This window comes from Capra hircus, chromosome 6, assembly GCF_001704415.2.
Source record: "Capra hircus breed San Clemente chromosome 6, ASM170441v1, whole genome shotgun sequence".
Lineage (NCBI taxonomy): Eukaryota > Metazoa > Chordata > Mammalia > Artiodactyla > Bovidae > Capra > Capra hircus.
This window is the reverse complement of record NC_030813.1, coordinates 85,790,808-85,812,462: the sequence shown is the minus strand read 5'-3', so window position 1 is coordinate 85,812,462 and position 21,655 is coordinate 85,790,808. Positions and strand designations below refer to the sequence as shown.

Here is a 21,655-nt window from a genome sequence, read left to right as displayed (position 1 = left end):
TCTGCTGAAGCATGCCAGGATTGTGGGTCTTCCCATTAAACTGTAGCTCATAATGGAAAATGGAATCCACTCCAAGCTCTCATGTTTCTGCTCGCATCTGTACTTCACCCCATACACACCGTTTAGGGTACTTTCCAGAATACAGAACATGTTATTTAATTCATATATTTCATTAGCTGGAGTTTGACGTAGACTAAGTAGAGCTGCAGTTTGTTAGAGTGAAACAAATGAAGCAAATATTCTTTTCCCACTAAAAGAATCTCAGTGTCAGATGATTCTGTTCATTTCTCCTCAGAGGGGCAATGGTTTCCATTTTCCTCTTCTATTCTATTGTGTGTTTGTGTGTGTCAGTCGTATCCAATTCTTTGTGACTCTATAGACTATAGCCTGCCAGGCTCCTCTGTTCATGGATTTTCTATTAATGTTTCTTAAGTCAACTATAGACATTTAATTTTTAACTTATCACTCAACTAGGTAGATTTGTAGTATTGTGTAGACTGTACTATATAACACATTAAAAGTTTTTGTCATTTTTTGTCATTTTAAGATTTAAGAGACTTCTAGGAACCAATTTTTTAAAATAAATATCCCTTATCAACCATCTGCCAAAGTATCTTACTCAATAATGTTAGTGGTAGCTTAGCTGGTAAAGAATCTGCCTGCAATACAGGAGACTCCAGTTCAATTCTGGGTTGGGAAGATTCCCCTGGAGAAGGGATAGGGTACCCACCCCAGAATTCTTTGTCTTCCCTGCTGACTCAGATGGTAAAGTATCCACCTGCAGTGTGGGAGACCTGTGTTTGATCCCTGGGTTGGGAAGATCCCCTAGAGGAGGACTTGGCAACTCACTCCAGAATTCTTGCCTGGAGAATCGCATGGACAGAGGAGTCTGGTGCGCTACGATCCATGGGATCGCAAAGAATAGGACATGACTAAGAGACTAAGAACGATCCTATATCTTTGGTCTCTCTCCCCTGAATCTATCTTCTCATATAGTTCTAAACTCATCATCATTCACTGATCATGATGAGGCAATGCTAATCCCAGACTGCTACTCCAAGGTTCTTGAACTGGTTACACCCATTTCCCAGATGTGACTATTATGTAGTCACTATCCTGTTGTTATTCGTATCCCTTCTTCTCTGACAACATTTTTGCAGCATGAGGAGCTAAAGTTTTTTGTCAGAGGGAAGTTTGCTTTGTCAAATAAACAATCAAACAAAAAATTCCCTACAAACTGTGAACACCCTTAACCAAATGAGATAAATCAGGAACACCTTAGACTCTGGTCAGGCCTACCCATGCAGTACGACCAAATGAGCAAAGCTGGGAAAACTGAACTCTATTTCTGAGACACACCTCACTTGCTATTTGTCTGAGCAGAATTCCTGCAACTCTGTTTCCTAATCTCAGTCTATAAAATGAAAGTAAGACTTATCATCAGGGAGATAATATACATGAAACTCATTCAATATAATGTATTTTCTGGAAAACAACTCATTTTGATAAATCATTTATGTGCATGCTGTATTGTTAAAAGAGTACCTTAACAGTAGTTTAAAACCATGCGTCCCCAATTTTCTTCTAAATGTAACCTACTTGGGGATTTTATTAAAATATAAGTTCTGATTCTGGATTGGAGCCTCAGATTCTACATTTGTAATACAAGCTCTCAAGTGATGACAATAGTGCATGGGGCTTGCATATGTACCGTATTTAAATAGTTAATTATGAATCAATTATATAAATACAAGACAATAGTACAAGCTAAATTAAAATGAGTAAGTAAAGAAACTAAAAATTTTAAGACATGAAATGGAACCAGGAATGATGTTATAAATGTATAACATAATGTTAAGCACATACTGTGTGAGAAACAAATTTGTCTGTGTGATTTGTTGCAGACAGTAAGGAAAATAGATCTGTGTCCTCAAATCTACTTGCTTTCCCATGACAATCTGTGTGTTTAATAAGAGTTGGTAAGTGGAATTATATATTTACAAATGCTAAATTCCAGAGCCAAAAAATTAAAAAAAAGAGAGCCTCATTTAATTTTCTCAACTGATTCAGAAAATGCCAGTGTTCAAATGAGCCCTGGAATTGATATTTACCTTTATATAATCTGGAAAATTTAATTTGCTAAGGAATTAATAAAATAAAATGTTTCAAGGAAAACTATTTCATTTACTATATGAAGCTCAAATCTAATATCTGAATATACTATGTTTATTTCTGCTCTCACTCATTCTTTCTTTCCAAACTCCAAAGTAGCACTATCCCTAAGATCTTAGAAGATTCTGAATGGGAAGTACATGTTGCATCATTCATTCATTCATTCATTCAGTTCATTTAACACCTACTTTATTCTAGGTACAATGTTTACCTACTCAGTTCCTCTCCTTTCACTTCTTGCTCTGTTGAGTTTTTGACGAACCACATTATTTGTTACATTCTTGAAGCTGCTGACATGTTCCAGAATTTTTTCTAGACCTAACAAGGGACTACAGATGCAAACATATAGGATAATTAAGAAATATCATGAAGGTAGCAATTTAATATGGAATATTTACTTTTCTAAACTGCCCAGACCACACAGCTCTCACACGCATCCTTGTTTTAGGGTCTTGCTGGCTCTACGCCTCTGTGCTGAGACTGCTCTTTCACTTAGATACTCTTTTCTAGGCTTCTCAGATCCCCAGATCCTTTACTCTGGGAGCAGTAATGAAGATGTAAAATTCAAATTATTTTTCCCATATTTCTAGTGTAAGATGCCATATATTTTTAGACAAATACATTATATAATAATAACTTTTATTGGGAAAACTAAAAAAATACACTATTGTGGGCATATCCACTTATTGTCAGACATAAAATATGATATATAATGCATATCTTATAGTGCAAAATGAAAAATAGGTCCAGATTTCTCTCTTCTAGACTTTTTAAAACATTATTTATTATTTTGGCTGCACTGGTTGTTGATTGCTGTGTGTAGGATTTCTCTAGTGGCGGAGAGTGGGAGCTGCTTTTCATTGTGGTGTGCAGGCTTCTCATTGCAGTGGCTTCTCTCGTCGTGGAGCAGGGGCTCTAGAAAGTTGGAGCTTCCATAGCTGCTGTACTTGGGCTCAGTAGTTGTGGCACATGGACTTAGTTGCTTCACTGCTTGTGGGATATTTCCAGACCAGGGATCGAACCTGTGTCCCCTGCATATTAACCACTGGATCATCAGGGACGCCCCTCTTCTAGACTTTTTTAAGAGCCTGGAGAATGAGGTCTAGCAGGATATGGAGAAGTTATCTCTAAAACACAAGGCTGTTACACTATGTATTTTTCTTAATCTAAAGCATTCCTTTTTCTATACAAAAGCACGTGAGTTTAAATAGCAGCTAACTTTTATGTTAGTGATTTTGTTTGTGGTTCCCATTACACAAATTGTTAGCTTAACAAGTTTCAACAATTTTCAAATCACCAAATTACTTTCAAAATATTTGCCTGGTAAAAATATTTATATCAATTTGACAATCAGCGATCAGCAGTCTTTGATGTCGTTATAATTATTTGCTAGAGGCAATACAAGTTTATCTGAGATACATAATTTATGTTGTTAATTCAAACTCTATCCATATGGTTGTAAACATTATCTATCATTATTATTGATTCACAAGTTCTCAGAAATAAATGGAATAGTAGATTATAATGGATCTTAAAGTTTCTACATTCTACCTTTCCTTCTATTGGAGAAGCTTATATTCCTTGAGGGCAGAGAGAAGGGTTTTAAAATGAGAAACACATTAGCAAGAGACAGGCTACAGTTTCATATGCAAAGTTCAGTGAAGATGAAGTGGAAAAAGTAAATAATGATGAGCTCTATGTGATGGTCAATTTTGTGTGTAAAAATGATTGACACACAGGAAACCCAGATATTTGGTCAAACATTATTATCAGTCTGCCTGTTAGTGTATTTCCTAGATGAGATTAACATTTGAATTATTATATGAATAAAACAAACTACCCTCCCTAGTGTGGACAAGCCTTATCCAGTCAGTTGAATGTCTGAATCACATAAAAAGGCAGACGCTCTTGGAGTGAGGCGGAATTCCTCTTGCCTGACTGTTTTTGAGCTGGGATATCATGTTTTCCTATCTTCATACTTAACCATGTGTTCTCACTGGGTCTCAAGCCTGCAGGCCTTCAGAAGGGAACAACACCATTGACTGTCCTGGGTCTCCAGCTTGGGATAAGTTGATTCTATTTCTCTGGAGAATCCTGAGTAATATACTCTCAAAATGTTTTGAATAGGTTCAATTCAGTTCAGTTCAGTCGCTCAGTGGTGTCCGACTCTTTGCGATCCCGTGAATCGCAGCATGCCAGGCCTCCTGGTTCATCACCATCTCCCAGAGTTCACTCAGACTCATGTCCATCCAGTCCGTGATGCCAGCCAGCCATCTCATCCTCTGTCGTCTGCTTCTCCTTCTGCCCCCAATCCCTCCCAGCATCAAAGTCTTTTGCAATGAGTCAACACTTCTTATGAGGTGGACAAAATACTGGAGTTTCAGCTTTAGCATCATTCTTTCCAAAAAAATCCCAGGGTTGATCTCCTTCAGAATGGACTGGTTGGATCTCCTTGCAGTCCAAGGGACTCTCAAGAGTCTTCTCCAACACCACAGTTCAAACGCATCAATTCTTCGGCGCTCAGCCTTCTTCACAGTCCAACTCTCACATCCATACATGACCACAGGAAACACCATAGCCTTGACTAGACGGACCTTAGTTGGCACAGTAACGTCTCTGCTTTTGAATATGTTATCTAGGTTGGTCATAACTTTTCTTCCAAGGAGTAAGCATCTTTTAATTTCATGGCTGCAGTCAGCAGATCAATAAGATTCTAATTCAGGATTAGTATTATTTAGGATTATTATGATAAGAATAGTTACCACTCAAAAATATGCAAGACAATTTTTATTATATATAAATATTTATGTATATATACATAAAGAGATTTATCATATGTAATTGGCTTAGATAATTTTAGAGGTGGGCAAGTCCCAAGATGTGCAAGATGATTTGAAAGCTGGAGACCCAGAATAGCTGATGATTTAATTCCAACTGAGTCTGAAGTCTAGGAACAATGAGAGTTAATGGTATAGTTTAATTCAAAAACTGACAGGCTTCAGACTCAGGAAAAGTTTGATGTTTAGTTCCAATCTGAAGGCAGGAAAAAAACTGTATTGCAGCTCAAAGGCTATCAGGTAGGAAGCATTCATTCTTACTCAGATTTATTGTTCTAATCAGGCCTTAAACTCAAAGAATGAGGTCATTCCACACTAGGGAGGGCAATCTGCTTTACTTAGTATTACCCATTTAAACATTAATCTCATCCCAAAACATCCTTACAGAAATACTCAGAATAGTGTTTGACCAAATGTCTGGTCATCTGGTGGCCCAGTCAAGTGGACACATAAAATTAATTATCATAGCTTCTAATCACTGCAGATGATGACTGCAGCCATGAAATTAAAAGACGCTTACTCCTTGGAAGAAAAGTTATGACCAACCTAGATAGCATATTCAAAAGCAGAGACATTACTTTACTGACTAAGGTCCATCTAGTCAAGGCTATTGTTTTCCCTGTGGTCATGTATGGATGTGAGAGTTGGACTGTGAAGAAGGCTGAGCACCGAAGAATTGATGCATTTGAACTGTGGTGTTGGATAAGACTCTTGAGGGTCCCTTGGACTGCAAGGAGATCCAGCCAGTCCATTCTGAAGGAGATCAACCCTGGGATTTCTTTGGAGGGACTGATGCTGAAGCTGAAACTCCAGTACTTTGGCCACCTCATGCGAAGAGCTGACTCATTGGAAAAGACTCTGATGCTGGGAGAGATTGATGGCAGGAGGAGAAGGGGATGACCCAGGATGAGCTGGCTGGATGGCATCACGGACTGGATGGATGTGAGTCTGAGTGAACTCCGGGAGATGGTGATGGACAGGGAGGCCTGGTGTGCTGGGATTCATGGGGTTGCAAAGAGTTGGACATGACTGAGCGACTGAACTGACCTGAATTGACTGAAGCAAAATAGAGTATCATAAATTAAATGTTCCCCCTTGTGTGAAATAACCAACAGGAATGTGGATAGAAAACAACTTGGGCCCTATTATTTCCCACATTTACTGCTTTGAGAGAATTCCTGGGCCACAACTCAGGGAGGAAAACTCAGGTACAACATCAGACATCCAATAGGAAGTATCAGGCATGCTAATTAGCAGAAGAAGGCAACCATAGTGAAAGGAAAAGTTAGGTAATTGAAAATAATCTAGAACTAACACAGATGTTAGAGTTAGCAAACAAAGGTATTAAAATAGTTATTATAACAATATTCAATATGCTCTAAAAGTTTTCTGCTTTATTTACTATGCCAAAGCCTTTGACTGTGTGGATTACAATAAATTGTGGAAAATTCTGAAAGATATGGGAATAGTAAACCACTTGACCTGCCTCTTGAGAAACCTGTATGCAGGTCAGGAAGCAACAGTTAGAACTGGACATGGAACAACAGACTGGTTCCAAATCAGGAAAGGAGTACGTCAAGGCTGTATATTGTCACCCTGCTTATTTAACTTATATGCAGAGAACTTCATGAGAAACGCTGGGCTGGAGGAAGCACAAGCTGAAATCAAGGTTGCTGGGAGAAATATCAATAACCTCAGATATGCAGATAACACTACCCTTATGGCAGAAAGTGAAGAGGAACTAAAGAGCCTCTTGATGAAAGTGAAAGAGGAGAGTGAAAAAGTTGGCTTAAAGCTCAACATTCAGAAAACTAGGATAATGTCATCTGGGCCCATCACTTCCTGGCAAATAGATGGAGAAAAAGTGAAAACAGTGACAGACTTTATTCTTTTGGGCTCCCAAATCACTGCAGATGATGACTGCAGCCATGAAATTAAAAGACGCTTACTCCTTGGAAGAAAAGTTATGACCAACTTAGGTAGCATATTAAAAAGCAGAGACATTACTTTGCCAACAAAGGTCTGTCTAGTCAAGGCTATGGTTTTTCTAGTAGTCATGTGTAGATGTTAGAGTTGGACCATAAAGAAAACTGAGCACTGAAGAATTGATGCTTTTGAACTGTGGTGTTGGAGAAAATTCTTGAGAGTCCCTTTGACCACAAGGAGATCTAACCAGTCTATCCTAAAGGAAATCAGTCCTGAATATTCATTGGAAGGACTGATGCTGAAGCTGAAAATCCAATACTTTGGCCACCTGATGTGAAGCACTGACTCATTTGAAAAGACCCTGATGCTGGGAAAGATTGAAGGTGGGAGAAGGGGAGGACAGAGGATGAGATGGTTGGATGGCATCATTGACTCAATGGGCAGGTGTTTGAGTAAAATCCTGGAGTTGGTGATGGACAGAGAGGCCTGGCAAGCTGTGATTCAGGGGGTTGCAAAGAGTCAGACATGACTGAACTGAACTGAACTGAAAAGTTGAGACAGGAAGAGCATAATCAATCCCCAAATGATCTTCTAGAGATGAAAACTATCATGTCTGAAGGGAGAAAATAAAAACAAAAAGCACAAACATTGGAATAGATTAAAATCAGATTTCACATTACAGAAGAAAATGTTAGTAAATATAAATAAATATAGCCATAGACATTATCTGAACCTTAACACAAAGAGAAAAAAATTTTTTTTTTAAGATTAAAGGACCTTCAATGAGTTGTAAACAAATTCATGTATCTTGGAGTATCAGAAGGAAGAGAAAGAGAACTTCAAAAAAGGTATTTGAATAAATATTGACTGCAAACCCCAAATTCACAGAAGTTCAATAAACAGGAAGCACAGGCACACATACAAACCCATGAAAATAACCACAGGAAGGCACATCATAATTTAATTGCTCGAAACCAGTGATATTATAGATTATCTTAGAAGCAGACAGAGAAAACAAATGCATTATACACAGAAGAACCAAGGTGAGAAAGACAACAGATTTCCTGTAAGAAAAAATAAGGAGAAAAAAGATGGTGGAGGAGAAGGTGGATGTGGTGTACTTTTCTCTCCACGGATGCATCAGCAATACACCTTCAGACATAGAATATCTTGCAGAACACCAGCTGAGAGTGAGAAGGAGTCTTTGATCATAGGAAAGGAATGTATAAATCCACACAAATCACAGTAGAATGAAGGAAGGAGGGGAAAAAAAGGAGAGTTATCAGGACTGGACATGTACTCGGGGGGGTGGGGGACCTGAAGCAGGGATCAGATACCCACATCAGGGCAGTTGTTTGGGACAGAGGAGAAGCATTTGACGCTGTTGGAGAGTGCAGCAGCTCACCTGTGACAGTCTGAATGGAATAAGAACCACACAATCTTTGCCGCGGCCTTACCTACTCTGGACAGGATTCGAGTCCCCTGGAATGCGCAGTGGCTCAGAGCTGGACTGTAGGGATTGGAGAGCAATCCCAGGGTAAGATCTGCTGTTGACTTCAGGGAGACAGTGAGAGGGGACATGAGGGAGGAGATAGAAGGGGGAAATGCCTTGGAAGGAAAGCTGGGCAGCCATGGAGGTAAGGCAATACTGCTGAGTCACATGCAGAGGGTGGAGCCATCACTGTAGCCTCTCTTTCCCCACATGCAAGAGCCAGTAGCTAACCAATAGACCCAAGAGAGGGTGGCCCTTTAAGAGCCTCATGCCTTGAGCAACAGAGAAAGATCAAAGAGGCCCTTTGAAGCCAGATGCCAGAGGCTAGAAAAAAAACTAATAGTACCATATTTCCTGCACCAATGGCCTCTGACTCCCCTGTGTACATGGCATTGCCAAGGTCCCCATGATCCATGCAGCTGCAACATCTCCACATCCGGTCTTCACTGAGGCAGACCTAAAACCTCCAGGGCAGCCTCAGGAGCAAACTCCTGTGGACGACCCACACACAGAGGTGGAAATAAAACCACAATTGAACCCCAGGGGCAGTGTGGCTAAGGATGAGGATTGAAATCCTTCCGAATAACTGTGCAAGCTGCAGTTTAAAACCACATGATCAACTAGGCAGACTCTGTGTCTATGGAATATATAAAAGGGCAATGAGAGTTCCCACAAAAGAAAATGCAGTAGCTCTGGCAGCTGTGGACAGTGGAGGCAAGAACATGCAGGAGTAGAGCCAGGAACATGCAGGATTAGGGTCATATTAGTCTGAGCTGTCCCCATAGCAGGTCCAGAGACCAACCAACCCATTATGGGAAGACATTTCAAGGAGGCAGAGGTGGACTATCCAAGAAAAATATCTATTATTATTCTTATATTTTGATTTGTTCTGTAATTGGTTCTAGATTTTTCTTCCCTGTTCCTGTGGTTGATTTTATCATTGATAATACTCTATTTAAGCTTTTGAGAACATTTTTAAATCCCATTTTTCATTTCCTTTATGTTGGCCTTTTGCAGTTCTGTGGAATTATTTTTTTCTTTTAAAAATTTTTTCTAAAATTTATTTATATATATATATAATATGTTTGTGTGTGTACTAAGAAGCTTCACTCATGTCTGTTTGTGACACTATGGACTGTAGCCCACCAGTCTCCTCTGTCCATGGGCTTCTCCAGGCAAGAATACTGGAGTGGGCTGCCATGCCCTCCTCCAGAGGATCTTCTCGACCCAGGGATCAAATCCCCATCTCATTATGTCTGTTGCTTTGGCAGGCAGGTGTTTTACCACTAGCAATACCTGAGAAGCCCTCCTTTTTTATATACTTGTATTTAACTTTGCTTTTCTATTTTTTCTTTTTCTTTCTTTTATTCATCATGTTTGATAGTTTTTGTTTGTTTGTTTTCTTTGCTTTATTTCCTAGTTGGCATTCTGCTTTGGTTTTGTTTTTCAGTTTGTGTTTTACTTAGCTTTGATTTTAATTGGTCTATATAATTTTTGGTTTCCTTTGCTCACTGAGTCACTCTCTTTTACTTTCTTTTCTTCGGACTGTTTTGGTTTTGTGTGTGTGTGTGTGTGTGTGTGTGTGTGGGTGTGGGTGTGTGTGTGGGTGTGGGTGTGGGTGTATAGTCTATTGTTTAAAAATTATTAGTCTGATTTTGTACTTACCATTGTCTAAGGATCATCTTTTGTTTCTTGTTTTATTTTTTTCTTTTGTTCTTGTTTGTTTAATCATCTTTAATGCCATAACTTTCAAATTGTGTAACCTCAGGTCCCTGGCCAGAAATCGAGCCTGAACCTTTGGACTGAAAGTGTTGAGTCCAGGACCCTAGACTGCCAGAGAACTCCTAATCCCAGGGAGTATTAGTGAGAACTCTCATGAAGGCCTCCACCTATATACAAGATCCGGCATCACCCAATTGCCTACAACACCCAGTGAAGGACACCTTGCCCAAATAAGCAACACAAAATTACAAACCCAATCATCAGTACAGAGGATTCCCAAAGATGCTCCAAAATATACCACCTCACACAGCCCTCTCCATAAGAGGGGAAAATAAGCCAAAACCTCACCACCTCCCACCAGAACACAGGCACAATTCATTCCCAATACAAAGCTTACACAAACCACTGGACCAAACTTACCTACTGAGTTCAGTTCAGTTCAGTTCAGTCGCTCAGTCGTGTCCGTGTCTGACTCTTTGCAATCCCATGAATTGCAGCACGCCAGGCTTCCCTGTCCATCCCCAACTCCCGGAGTTCACTCAGATCACGTCCATTGAGTCAGTGATGCCATCCAGCCATCTCATCCTCTGTCGTCCCCTTCTCCTCCTGCCCCTAATCCCTCCCAGCATCACAGTCTTTTCCAATGAGTCAACTCTTCGCATGAGGTGGCCAAAGTACTGGAGTTTCAGCCTCAGCATCATTCCTTCCAAAGAAATCCCAGGGCCGATCTCCTTCAGAATGGACTGGTTGGATCTCCTTGCAGGCCAAGGGACTCTCAAGAGTCTTCTCCAACACCACAGTTCAAAAGCATCAGTTCTTCGGTGCTCAGTCTTCTTCACAGTCCAACTATCACATCCATACATGACCACAGGAAAAACCATAGCCTTGACTAGAGGGACCTTAGTCGGCACAGTAATGTCTCTGCTTTTGAATATACTATCTAGGTTGGTTTTAACTCTTCTTCCAAGGAGTAAGTGTCTTTTAATTTCATGGCTGCAGTCAGCATCTGCAGTGATTTTGGAGCCCCCCAAAATAAAGTCTGACACTGTTTCCACTCTTTCCCCATCTGTTTCCCCTGAAGTGATGGGACCGGATGCCATGATCTTAGTTTTCTGAATGTTAAGCTTTAAGCCAACTTTTTCACTCTCCTCTTTCACTTTCATCAAGAGGCTTTTGAGGTCCTCTTCACTTTCTGCCATAAGGGTGGTGTCATCTGCATATCTGAGGTTATTGATATTTCTCCCGGCAATCTTGATTCCAGCTTGTATTTCTTCCAGTCCAGCATTTCTCATGATGTACTCTGCATATAAGTTGAATAAGCAGGGTGACAATATGCAGCCTTGACGTACTCCTTTTCCTATTGGGAACCAGTCTGTTGTTCCATGTCCAGTTCTAACTGTTGCTTCTGACCTGCATACAGATTTCTCAAGAGGCAGGTCAGGCGGTCTGGTATTCCCATCTCTCTCAGAATTTTCCACAGTTTATTGTGATTCACACAGTCAAAGGCTTTGGCATAGTCAATAAAGCAGAAATAGATGTTTTTCTGGAACTCTCTTGCTTTTTCCATGATCCAGCAGAGGGCAGAAACCAAATGGAAGAAGGAATATGATCCTAAAACCTGTGAAAATGTGACCTCAAGCACAGTAAGTTAGAAAAAATCTGAAAAAGAATTCAGGGTAATTATAACAAGATGATACACAACCTCAAAAGTAGAATGGAGAAAATGAAAGAATTGATTAACACATTTAGCAAGGACCTAGAAGAAATAAAGAAAAAACAAACAGAGATGAACAACACAGCTACTGAAATTAAAAATACTCTAGAAGGAATCTATAGCAGAAAAACTGAGACAGAAGAATGGATAAGTAAGCTGGAAGATAGAATGGTGGAAATAACAGCTGAAGAGCAGAATAAAGAGATAAGAAATAAAATTGAGGATGTCTCAGAGATCTCTGGGAAGATATTAAACACATCAACATTTGAATTATAGGGGTCCTAGAAGAAGAAGAGAAAAAGAAAGGGTCTGAAACAATTTTGAAGAGATAATTGAAAACTTTCACACCATGGGAAAGGAAATAGACCATCAAGTCCAAGAAGTGTAGAGAGCCCCATACAGGATAAACCCAAGGAGAAATACACTGAAATATGTAATAATCAAACTAATAAAGATTAAATACAGAGAAAGAATATTAACTGCAGCAAAGGAATAGCAACAAGTAATATACAAGGGAAACCCCATACAATTAACAGCTGATCTTTCAGTAGAATCTCTGCAAGCCAGAATGGAAAAACAAGATATATTTAAAATACTGAAAGGAAAAAATCTACAACCAAGATTACTTTACCCAGCAAGGATCTCATTCAAATTTGATGGAGAAATCAAAAGCTTACAGACAGTAAAAGTTAAGAAAATTTAGCAAAACCAAGCCAGCTTTACAACAACTGTTAAAGGGACTTTTATAGATAGGAAACACAAGAATAGGAAAAGACGTACAAAATCAAACTTACAACAATTAAGACAATGCCAGTAGGAACATATATATCAATACTTATTTTTAATGTAAATGGATAATATGCTTCAACCAAAAGAAAAAGACTGGCTGAATGCATACAAAAGCAAGACCCATATAGATACTGGTTACAATAGATCCACTTCACACCTATAGAAACATACAGACTGAAAGTGAGAGGATGGAAAAAGATATTCCATTCAACTAGAAATCAAAAGAAAGCTGGAGTAGCAATTCTCATATCAGACAAAATAAACCTTGAAGAATATTGTAAGAGATGAAGGACACTACCTTATGATCAAGGGATTAATCCAAGAAGAAGGCATAAAAATTGTAACTATTTATGCACCCAACATAGGAGAACCTCAATACATAAGGCAAACACTAACAGACATAAAAGAGAAAATTGACAGCAACACAATAATAGTAAGGGACTTTAACACCCTACTTACACCAATGGACAGATCATCAAGCCATAAAATTAACAAGGAAACACAAGCCTAAAATGACACATTAGGCCAGATGGAGCTAATTGGTATCTTCAGCAGAATATACTTTTTTCTCAAGTTCACATGGAATATTCTCCAGGACAAACCCCAACATGGGTCACAAATAAAGCTTCAGTAAATTTAAGATAATTGAAATTATATGAAACATTTTTCTGATCACAACACTATGAGACTAGATATCAATTATAGGGAGAAAACTGTAAAAAAAAAACCCACAAAAACATGGAGATTAAACAATACATTTATAAATAATGAACAGGCTACTGAAGAAATTAAAGAGGGAAATAAAAGTATTTATTTTTTGTCATTTGTCAGAAACAAATGACAATGAAAATATGAAGACCCAAGACCTATGGGATGCACCAAAGGCAGTTCTAAGAGGGAGTTAGCAATACAGTCCTGCCTCAAGAAACAAGAAAATCATTGAATAGACAACCTAACTTTACACCTGAAATAACTTGAAAAAGAAGAACAGAAAACCCCAAAATTAGTAGAAGGTAAGAAATGATAAAGATGGGAGCAGAAATAAATGAAGGAAACAATAGTAAAGATTAGTAAAACTAAGATCTGATACTTTGAGAATATAAGCTAAGTTTACAAACCATTAACCAGAATCATCAAGAAAAAAAAGAATCAAATCAACATAATTAGAAATGTAAAAGACTAAGTTACAACAGACAATGTAGAAATAAGAAGGATCATAAGAGACTATTTTGAGCAACTATATGCTAATAAAATGGACAACCTGTAAGAAATGGAGGCAAAAATATGCAATGGGGAAAAGATGGTCTCTTTAATAAGTATCCTGGAAAAATTGGACAGCTACTTTTGAAAGAATGAAATTAGAACACTTCCTAAGATTATACACAAAGATAAACTAAAAATGGATTGAAGTCATAAATATAAGACCAGAAACTATAAAACTCTTTGAGGAAAACACAGGCAGACACTCTATAACATAAATCGCAGTAATGTCCTCTATGACCCACCACCCAGAGTAATGGAAATAAAAAGAATAAACAAAAAGGACTTAATTAAGCTGAAAAGCTTTTCATGGCAAAGGAAACTATAAACAAGGAGAAAACAGTACCTTGGGAGAATGGGAGAAAATAATAGCAAATGAAACAACTGAAAAGGGGTTAATTTCCAAACTATACAAGCAGCTCATGCAATCAAGTGGGCAAAAGACCTAAACAGACATTTCTCCAAAGAAGACATATAGATGGCTAATAAACAAATGAAAATAAGCTCAACATCACTTTTTTTATATAAATGCAAATTAAAGCTACAATGAAACATCACCTCACACTGGTCAGAATGAAGTGAAAGTGAAAGTGAAAGTGAAGTCCATCGGTCATGTCCAACTCTTTGCGACTCCATGGACTGTAGCCTACCAAGCTCCTCTGTCCATGGAATTTTCCGGGCAATAGTACTGGCCATTTCCTTCTCCAGCGGATTTTCCCGACCCAGGGATTGAACCCAGGTCTTCCACAGTGGTCAGAACGGACATCATCAAAAAAAATCTACAAACAGTAAACGCTAGTGAGGTTGTGGCGAAAAGAGAACCCTCTTGAACTATTGGTGGGAATGTGAATTGATACAGCCACTATGGAAGAACAGTATGGGGATTCCTTAAAAAACTAGGACTAAAACTACCATATGATCCAACGATCCATCTACTGGGCAAGTATTCTGAGAAAACTTTAATTGAAAAAAATATATATACCCCAGTGTTCACTGCAGCACTATTTACAGTAACTAGGACATGGAAGTAATCTACATATCCACTGATGGATGAATAGGAAAAAAAAAAGCTGTGGTACATATATACAGTGGAATATTACTCAGCCACAAAGAGGAACACATTAGAGTCAGTTCTAAAGATGTGGATGGACCTAGAGCCTATTAGACAGCATGAAGTAAGTCAGAAAGAGAAAAACAAATACTGCATATTAATGAATGCATATATGGAATGTAGAAAGTGGTACTGATGAACTTATTTTCAGGGCTGCTATGGAGATGCAGACATAGAGAATAGATTTATGAACACTGGGGGGGAAGAAGGTAAGGAGAGAGTTTAAAGAATGGAAAGAGTAGTATAGAAACATATACATTACCATATGTGAAATAGATAGCCAGTGAGACTTTCCTGTATGACTCAGGGAACTCAGACTGGGGCTGTATGACAACTAGAAGGGTGGGGTGGGGCAGAAGTTGGGAGGGAGGTCAAGAGGGAAAGGACTTAAGTTTACCTATGGCTAATTCATATTGATATGTGGCAGAAACCAACACAATATTGTAAAGCAATTATCCTACAATTAAAAATAAATTTAAAAAATAAGATTCAACAGAAGTATAATGAAGAATGATAGGTCCAGATTTTTTTAGTGTATTTCTGGAAAATGGGATTTTTAAATGTTCAGTCCTATTTCTTTCCCAGGCTTCCATTCCACTAAAGACCTTTGATCTGCTTGTTACTAAGCCAGCTGCTACTCTTGCAATCTACTGCTGAACACTCATAAAAATGCCCTTTGTATTTAGATCTCTTGTTCTCTCTGTGTTAAAGGCCAGTTTTACTCTGTCCAATTGCTGTGTCTTAATAACTTTAGTTACTCAGCTTCTTAGTTTCATTCTCTCTTTTCTCCATGTGCATTAGGTATTTGTATAATCTGGAACAAAGATGACTTCTTCAAAAGATGTCCTAAGAAAAAATCTGAAGCTAATCCATGGCTGTCCCATCACCTATGCTTTTGCAAACAACTGGGAAAAGATTGAACAGTTCCAAAGCAGACCAGATGACATCGTGATAGTCACCTACCCCAAATCAGGTGAGTTCTGTGACCTGACAATGCAGGCCTAACTTCAACTTTTGTTTCCTGAAAATTAGCTTCCGTACAAAATTGTTAATATACGAAATAAAATTAGTGTTCTTAACAGTCAGTCTAGTCCCCTATTTTGATTATATGAAAATAGACATTTGGGGCATAGAAGGGGAAATTCGACAGAGTTAATTTTCTAAGAGAATATATTAAGATGGCAGGCTTCCAACAGGGAACTTCCCCCACATTCAGGTGAAGGTTAAGAAAATGTTCTTTTGACACAGGTACCACATGGATCAGTGAAATTGTGGACATGGTTCTACATGATGGGGATGTTGAAAAATGTAAGCGAGATGTTATAACTGCTAAAGTTCCAATGTTGGAACTGGCTTTTCCTGGACTAAGGACTTCAGGTAATTTTAAATGACCCAGGAATTATAATTTTATAGCAACATATTAGTATCATATTAGTTACTGTATCTTGTGATTTCCATTCAAGAAAAATGGAGTGTATTTGGTAACATGAACTAGAAGCAGGCAAGTAGAACAGTAACCAGGGTATACAGAGAAACTGTAGTTTAGTCCATTGCATGCACCTCCAGGTATAATGACCAAAGACAAAAGAATTTTGTCATTGAAAACGACTAGAAATCTCACTGATAAAAAAGTTTCTTACCTTTTACTGAGTTCTGTTGTATAAAATTTATTAGACTAATTTTTCAATTTAGAACATTATTGTAATTAAATAAATGTGTGAGTATGCTCAGTCTCTTCAGGCATGTCCAACTCTTTGTGACCCCATGGACTGTAGCCCACTCGGCTCCTCTGTCCAGAGGATTCTCCAGGCAAGAATACTGGAGTGGGTTACCATGACCTCCTCCAGGGGATCTCCCTGACCCAGGAGTCAAACCCACATTTCTTGCATATCCTGCACTGCAGGTGGATTCTTTTAGTGCTGAACCACTGAGGAAGCTTCAACTAAATAAGTACCAATGCCTTTTAAAATAAAAAAAAAATTATTAATAAATTTGGCAGTATATGAGTATCCTATATTTTATATTTTATTGTTTAAACACTCTTGGCTCAGATGGTTAAGCACCTGTCTGCAACGCACGAGACCTCGGTTCGATCCCTGGGTTGGGAAGATCACCTGGAGAAGGAAATGGCAGCCCATTCCACTATTCTTGCCTGGAAAATCCCACGGATGGAAGAGACTGGTAGATGACAGTCCATGGGGTTGCAAAGAGTTGGACATGACTGGGCAACTCCATTTCCATATTTTATTGGCAGCCCTATAAGGCTGTTTATAATTTCTCCTATTTAGCCTGGCATTGTTTTCCTAAAGCAGCTTAAGTTCTTTTTTCTTAATCACTGAATTTCTTGGTGGCCAACTGTAGTGTAAAACCTAACAATTTGGTTTCGTATTTTTCTTTTTCATAATCCAAGTACCTGACATATGCTTTGATTGCCAATGAAGCATCAATTTCAAAGAGGCAATTATTTTAAAGAAAGTGATTGCTAATAAATCTTGTTTTTTTTTCTTCCTGTGGTTTAAATTTCTGCTTTTATGTTTTAAATTCACCACTAAAGAGTGAGCACTTAAAACCCTAGGCCTCCCACCCCAGAATAAAATAAAAGCAGAACCCCGGGCCCACTCACTCTCTCTCCACCAATGACCTTGCTGTGTGGCACCAGGTGTGCTATATAATTTCCAGGTCCTGTAAGTAACAAAACTTTATTTTTTAAATAAATAAATTTTATAGATTAAATTCTTAACTTAGATCCTTGCTGTAATTAAATAAAGAAGTACCAATTCTTAAAATACAAAATTTATTTTTAATATGATTCATTTTTCATTGCACAAATTTTATTGAGTATTTCTAAAGAATTAAGCACTGATCTATGGACTAGATATAAAATGATAAGTAAACTGGATTTTCTGTCCCCAATGAGCTTACAATAATATTGTGACATTAAATCAGTAAATAAACTTATGAATACTGTTAGTTTAACATATCCAGAGGTAGGGCTCTATGAAAGGGACCATGATGGAGACCTAAAGCTTTGTACACAGCTAGAGGAAGCATATTTCAAGAAGATGAAGGAGTAGATATGGTGGCCTAGATGCAGAGAAGAGCTGGGTGGTAGTCTGGGGACTAAAAAAAAATCACCACCACCAAAAATTAACAACAATGAAAGATTGGAAAGGTGAGATTTAAAACAATTGAAGACTAGACAGGGACAGATCATGCAAACCTTATAATTCTTAGGAACGTTCAGTGAACTAAGAGAGAATCAGCAGACTAGGGTGTCCTATAGGCAAGTGAGAAGGGTTTGAAAGAAAGTGTTGGCTCTCGAATGCTGCTAGAAACATGGTATAAGAAGACACTATTATGGTGGTGAATGTGTCTATCAGTGTAAAGAGAAGAATTCATACTCTCTCTATTATGGTGGTGAATGTGTCTATCAGTGTAAAGAGAAGAATTCATACTCTCTCCTCTACTAGAACTCATTACTTCTACAGTTAGACAAGGATCAACTGAAAAGGTGTTGTTTTTTCTGTGTAGTTGTCTGAAGTCAGCAAGGAAATGATAAGGCTTGCACTAAAGGATCATTCTGGGACAAATAACCAAAATGAGTGCAGAATGAGTTGAGATTCCAGAACCATAGAAAAATATTAAATGAAAAAGTGATAGAATCAAACTAATAAGGAACAGGGGAATCAGATAACTGATGAGAGAGGAGGGTAGGGTGGAGAACCAGTCTGTGAAGCATCACCAGAAAGGGAGTAGGTGAGATACAGCAGGTGAAGGAGAGTAAACTGGCACTCAGATTTATTCTGGAACCTGAATGTGCAGATTCCCAACATTCATATTTATGTGTGTAGGAGGATCCTTTAAAGGACCTTGCATGGCAAAATAATCACAAGACAGAAAAGGCTGAGAAATCTTTTGGTGAAGTTAGGAGACAGAATGAAGCAACAGGTTCATTTTGTATATACATAGTATATATATATATATATCCACCTATATAACCAAACTAAATTTCCTCAGGTTTAGAACAACTGGAGAAGAATCCATCACCCCGGGTTGTGAAAACACATCTGCCAATTTATCTCATTCCTAAATCTTTCTGGGAAAACAACTGCAAGGTATACTCTAAACAGCAAGTCAGTTTTTAACATGTCTTTTAACTCTTTCTCACTCACATAGTAAAGTGATTGCTCAAATGCTTTGTTCACCTGTTACCATAAGAACTGAGCTATATAAGAATGTGTTTAAAATTTTAAAAACACAGTATGTTTTAGCCTAAACATACATACTCAAATTTTCCAGAATTATGTAGGAACAGAATCCTTGTCTCAGCACAATATTGCTACTACTCTTTCCCAGCTGTCCTCAATAGTCTGACTTTCTCTGAAAACTCAACATAAAGTTGTCAATTCTTATATGTTTGGTAAAATTTTTCAGTGAGACATCTGAGCCTGGGTATTTGCTTTTGGGAAACTTTTAAATTGGAAACTTTTTTCCCCCCAATATTTTGAAGCTATTCAGATTATCTATCTGGCATTTACTAGTTTGTCACATGTTGGAATCTAAGTTGTTAAATTCTAAGTTGTTGAACTTTGTAATGAAAAGTTGTTGGGAGCAGGAACTGCATGCCTGGCTGTCCAGGTGCCCGTGGGAGCTCACAGTGCACTGGGGCTGGGACTGGCTGGGCAGAGCACACAGGCGTGGAGACCTGCACAAAGGCTTGCTCCTGGGCTACTACATTCTCAGGCTCTGCCTTGGAGGAGGAAAGAGGCTCAGAAAGATCAAGTGGATTCCTCAAGGCGACACAGCAAGTAAAATGCAGTGCTTGGCTCAGAGCTCAAGTATTTCTGACAGTTTGACCCCCCCTGGCCATGCATTCTTGATTTCATGGAGATTTTCGACCATGATGTCAAACTTGGGAGAAATGGTTTGACTCCAGGGCCACAGGGCTCAGAATGAGTACCTTGTGAAAGGCTGAAGTGGAGTCTCCTCTATGAAGAAGGACAAGCTTGGTCTCTGATGCCACAGTGGTGAGCAGTTAATTAAAGTAGCTCATTTTCAAATGAAGCTAAGTGGACAGAAAAGACCAAGCTCTGAGCCTTTAGAGTGGGAACACTGACTCCAAGACCAGAGATTACCAGAAAAATAACCCTAGGGAGTATCAAATAGTGAGAACTCACACAAAGGAAACCACTTGAATTCAAGACCCAGCATCATCCATCCACCAGTAGCACCTTGTGCAGGACACCTCATCTAAACAACAAACAAAACAAAATTACAAACCCAGTCATCAGCAGACAGGATTACCACCTCACTCAGCCTTGGCCATCAGGAAAAATGAACAAACAAAAACTCAGTACAAATCTCACCCTATATGAAGTTTACACAAACCACTGGACCAACCTTAGGAGGGCAGAAACCAAAAGGAAGAAAGAATTCAACCTTGATGCCTGGGAAAAGGAGATCTCAAACACAATAAGCGAAAACAAAAAATGAAAAGGCAGAGAAATACTACACAAATGAAGGAACAAACTAGAAACACAGAAGTCAAAAAAAAAAAAAAAAAAAAGAAGAGGAAATAGGTAAACTATCTGAAAGAGAATTCAGAATAATGATAGTAAAGATGATCAAAAACCTTGAAAACAAAACAGAGAAAATGCAAGAATCAATTAACAAAGACCTAGAAGAATTAAAGAATAAACATACAAACAACACAATTACTGAAATTAAGAATACTCTAGAAGGATTCAATAGCAGAATATCTGAAGCAAAAGAAGGAATCAGTGAGCTGGAGATAAAATGGTGAAAATAACTTCTGAAGAGCAGATACAGTAAAAAGAATAAAAAGAACTGAGGATAGTCTCAGAGACCTCTGGGACAATATCAAACACACCAACATTTGGATTATAGACGTCCCAGAAGAAGAAGAGTAAAAGAAAGGATATAAAAAATGTTTGAAGAGATTATAGCTGAAAATTTCCCCAACATGGAAAAGGGAATAGTCAATCAAGTTCAAGAGGCACAAAGATTCTCATACAGGATAAACCCAAGGAGAAACATGCCAAGACACATACTAATCAAACTAACAAAGACTAAACACAAAGAAAGAAAAAGATAGTGCTAAGTTGTGTCTGACTCTCATGATCCCATGAACTGTAGCCTGCCAGGCTCCTCTGTCCATGTAATTCTCCAGGCAAGAATACTAGAATGGGTTGCCATTTACTTCCCCAGGGGAACTTTCTGACCCAGGAATTAAACTCAAGTCTCCCACATTGCAGGCAGATGCTTTACCAATTAAGCTATGAGGGAAGTTTCAAACACACACACACACACACACACACACACACACACACAAGAATATTAAAAGCAGCAAGGGAAAAGCAACAGGTAACATACAAAGGAAACTCCAAAGACTTAACAGCTGATCTTTCAGCAGAAACTCTTCAGGCCAGAAGGGAATGGCAGGATATATTTGAAGACCTGAAAGGGAAAAGTCTACAACCAAGATTACTGTACCCAGCAAGGATCTCATTCAAAATTGATGGAGAAATAAAAAGCTTTTCAGACAAGCAAAAGTTAAGAGAATTCAGTACCACCAACCCAGCTTTATAACAAATGTTAAAGGGACTTATGTA

At 38.4% G+C, this 21,655-nt stretch overlaps 1 protein-coding gene across 4 annotated transcripts in view; it reads left to right on the top strand.

The window, feature by feature from the left end:
• The window catches only part of SULT1B1 (sulfotransferase family 1B member 1), a 37,582-nt gene that overhangs the window by 424 nt on the left and 15,503 nt on the right, over positions 1–21,655 (top strand). Inside the window, exons 2-4 of one of the 4 annotated variants that reach the window (XM_005681718.3) lie at positions 15,825–15,996; positions 16,272–16,400; positions 19,041–19,138. In XM_005681718.3, coding sequence (XP_005681775.2) covers positions 15,849–15,996; positions 16,272–16,400; positions 19,041–19,138 — 375 coding nt within the window. In that variant the 5' untranslated portion in view covers positions 15,825–15,848. Of the gene's footprint in view, positions 1–15,708; positions 15,997–16,271; positions 16,401–19,040; positions 19,139–21,655 lie in introns of those variants that run through there. The other 3 variants (XM_005681717.3, XM_013964698.2, XM_018049535.1) reach the window with 3 other exon arrangements.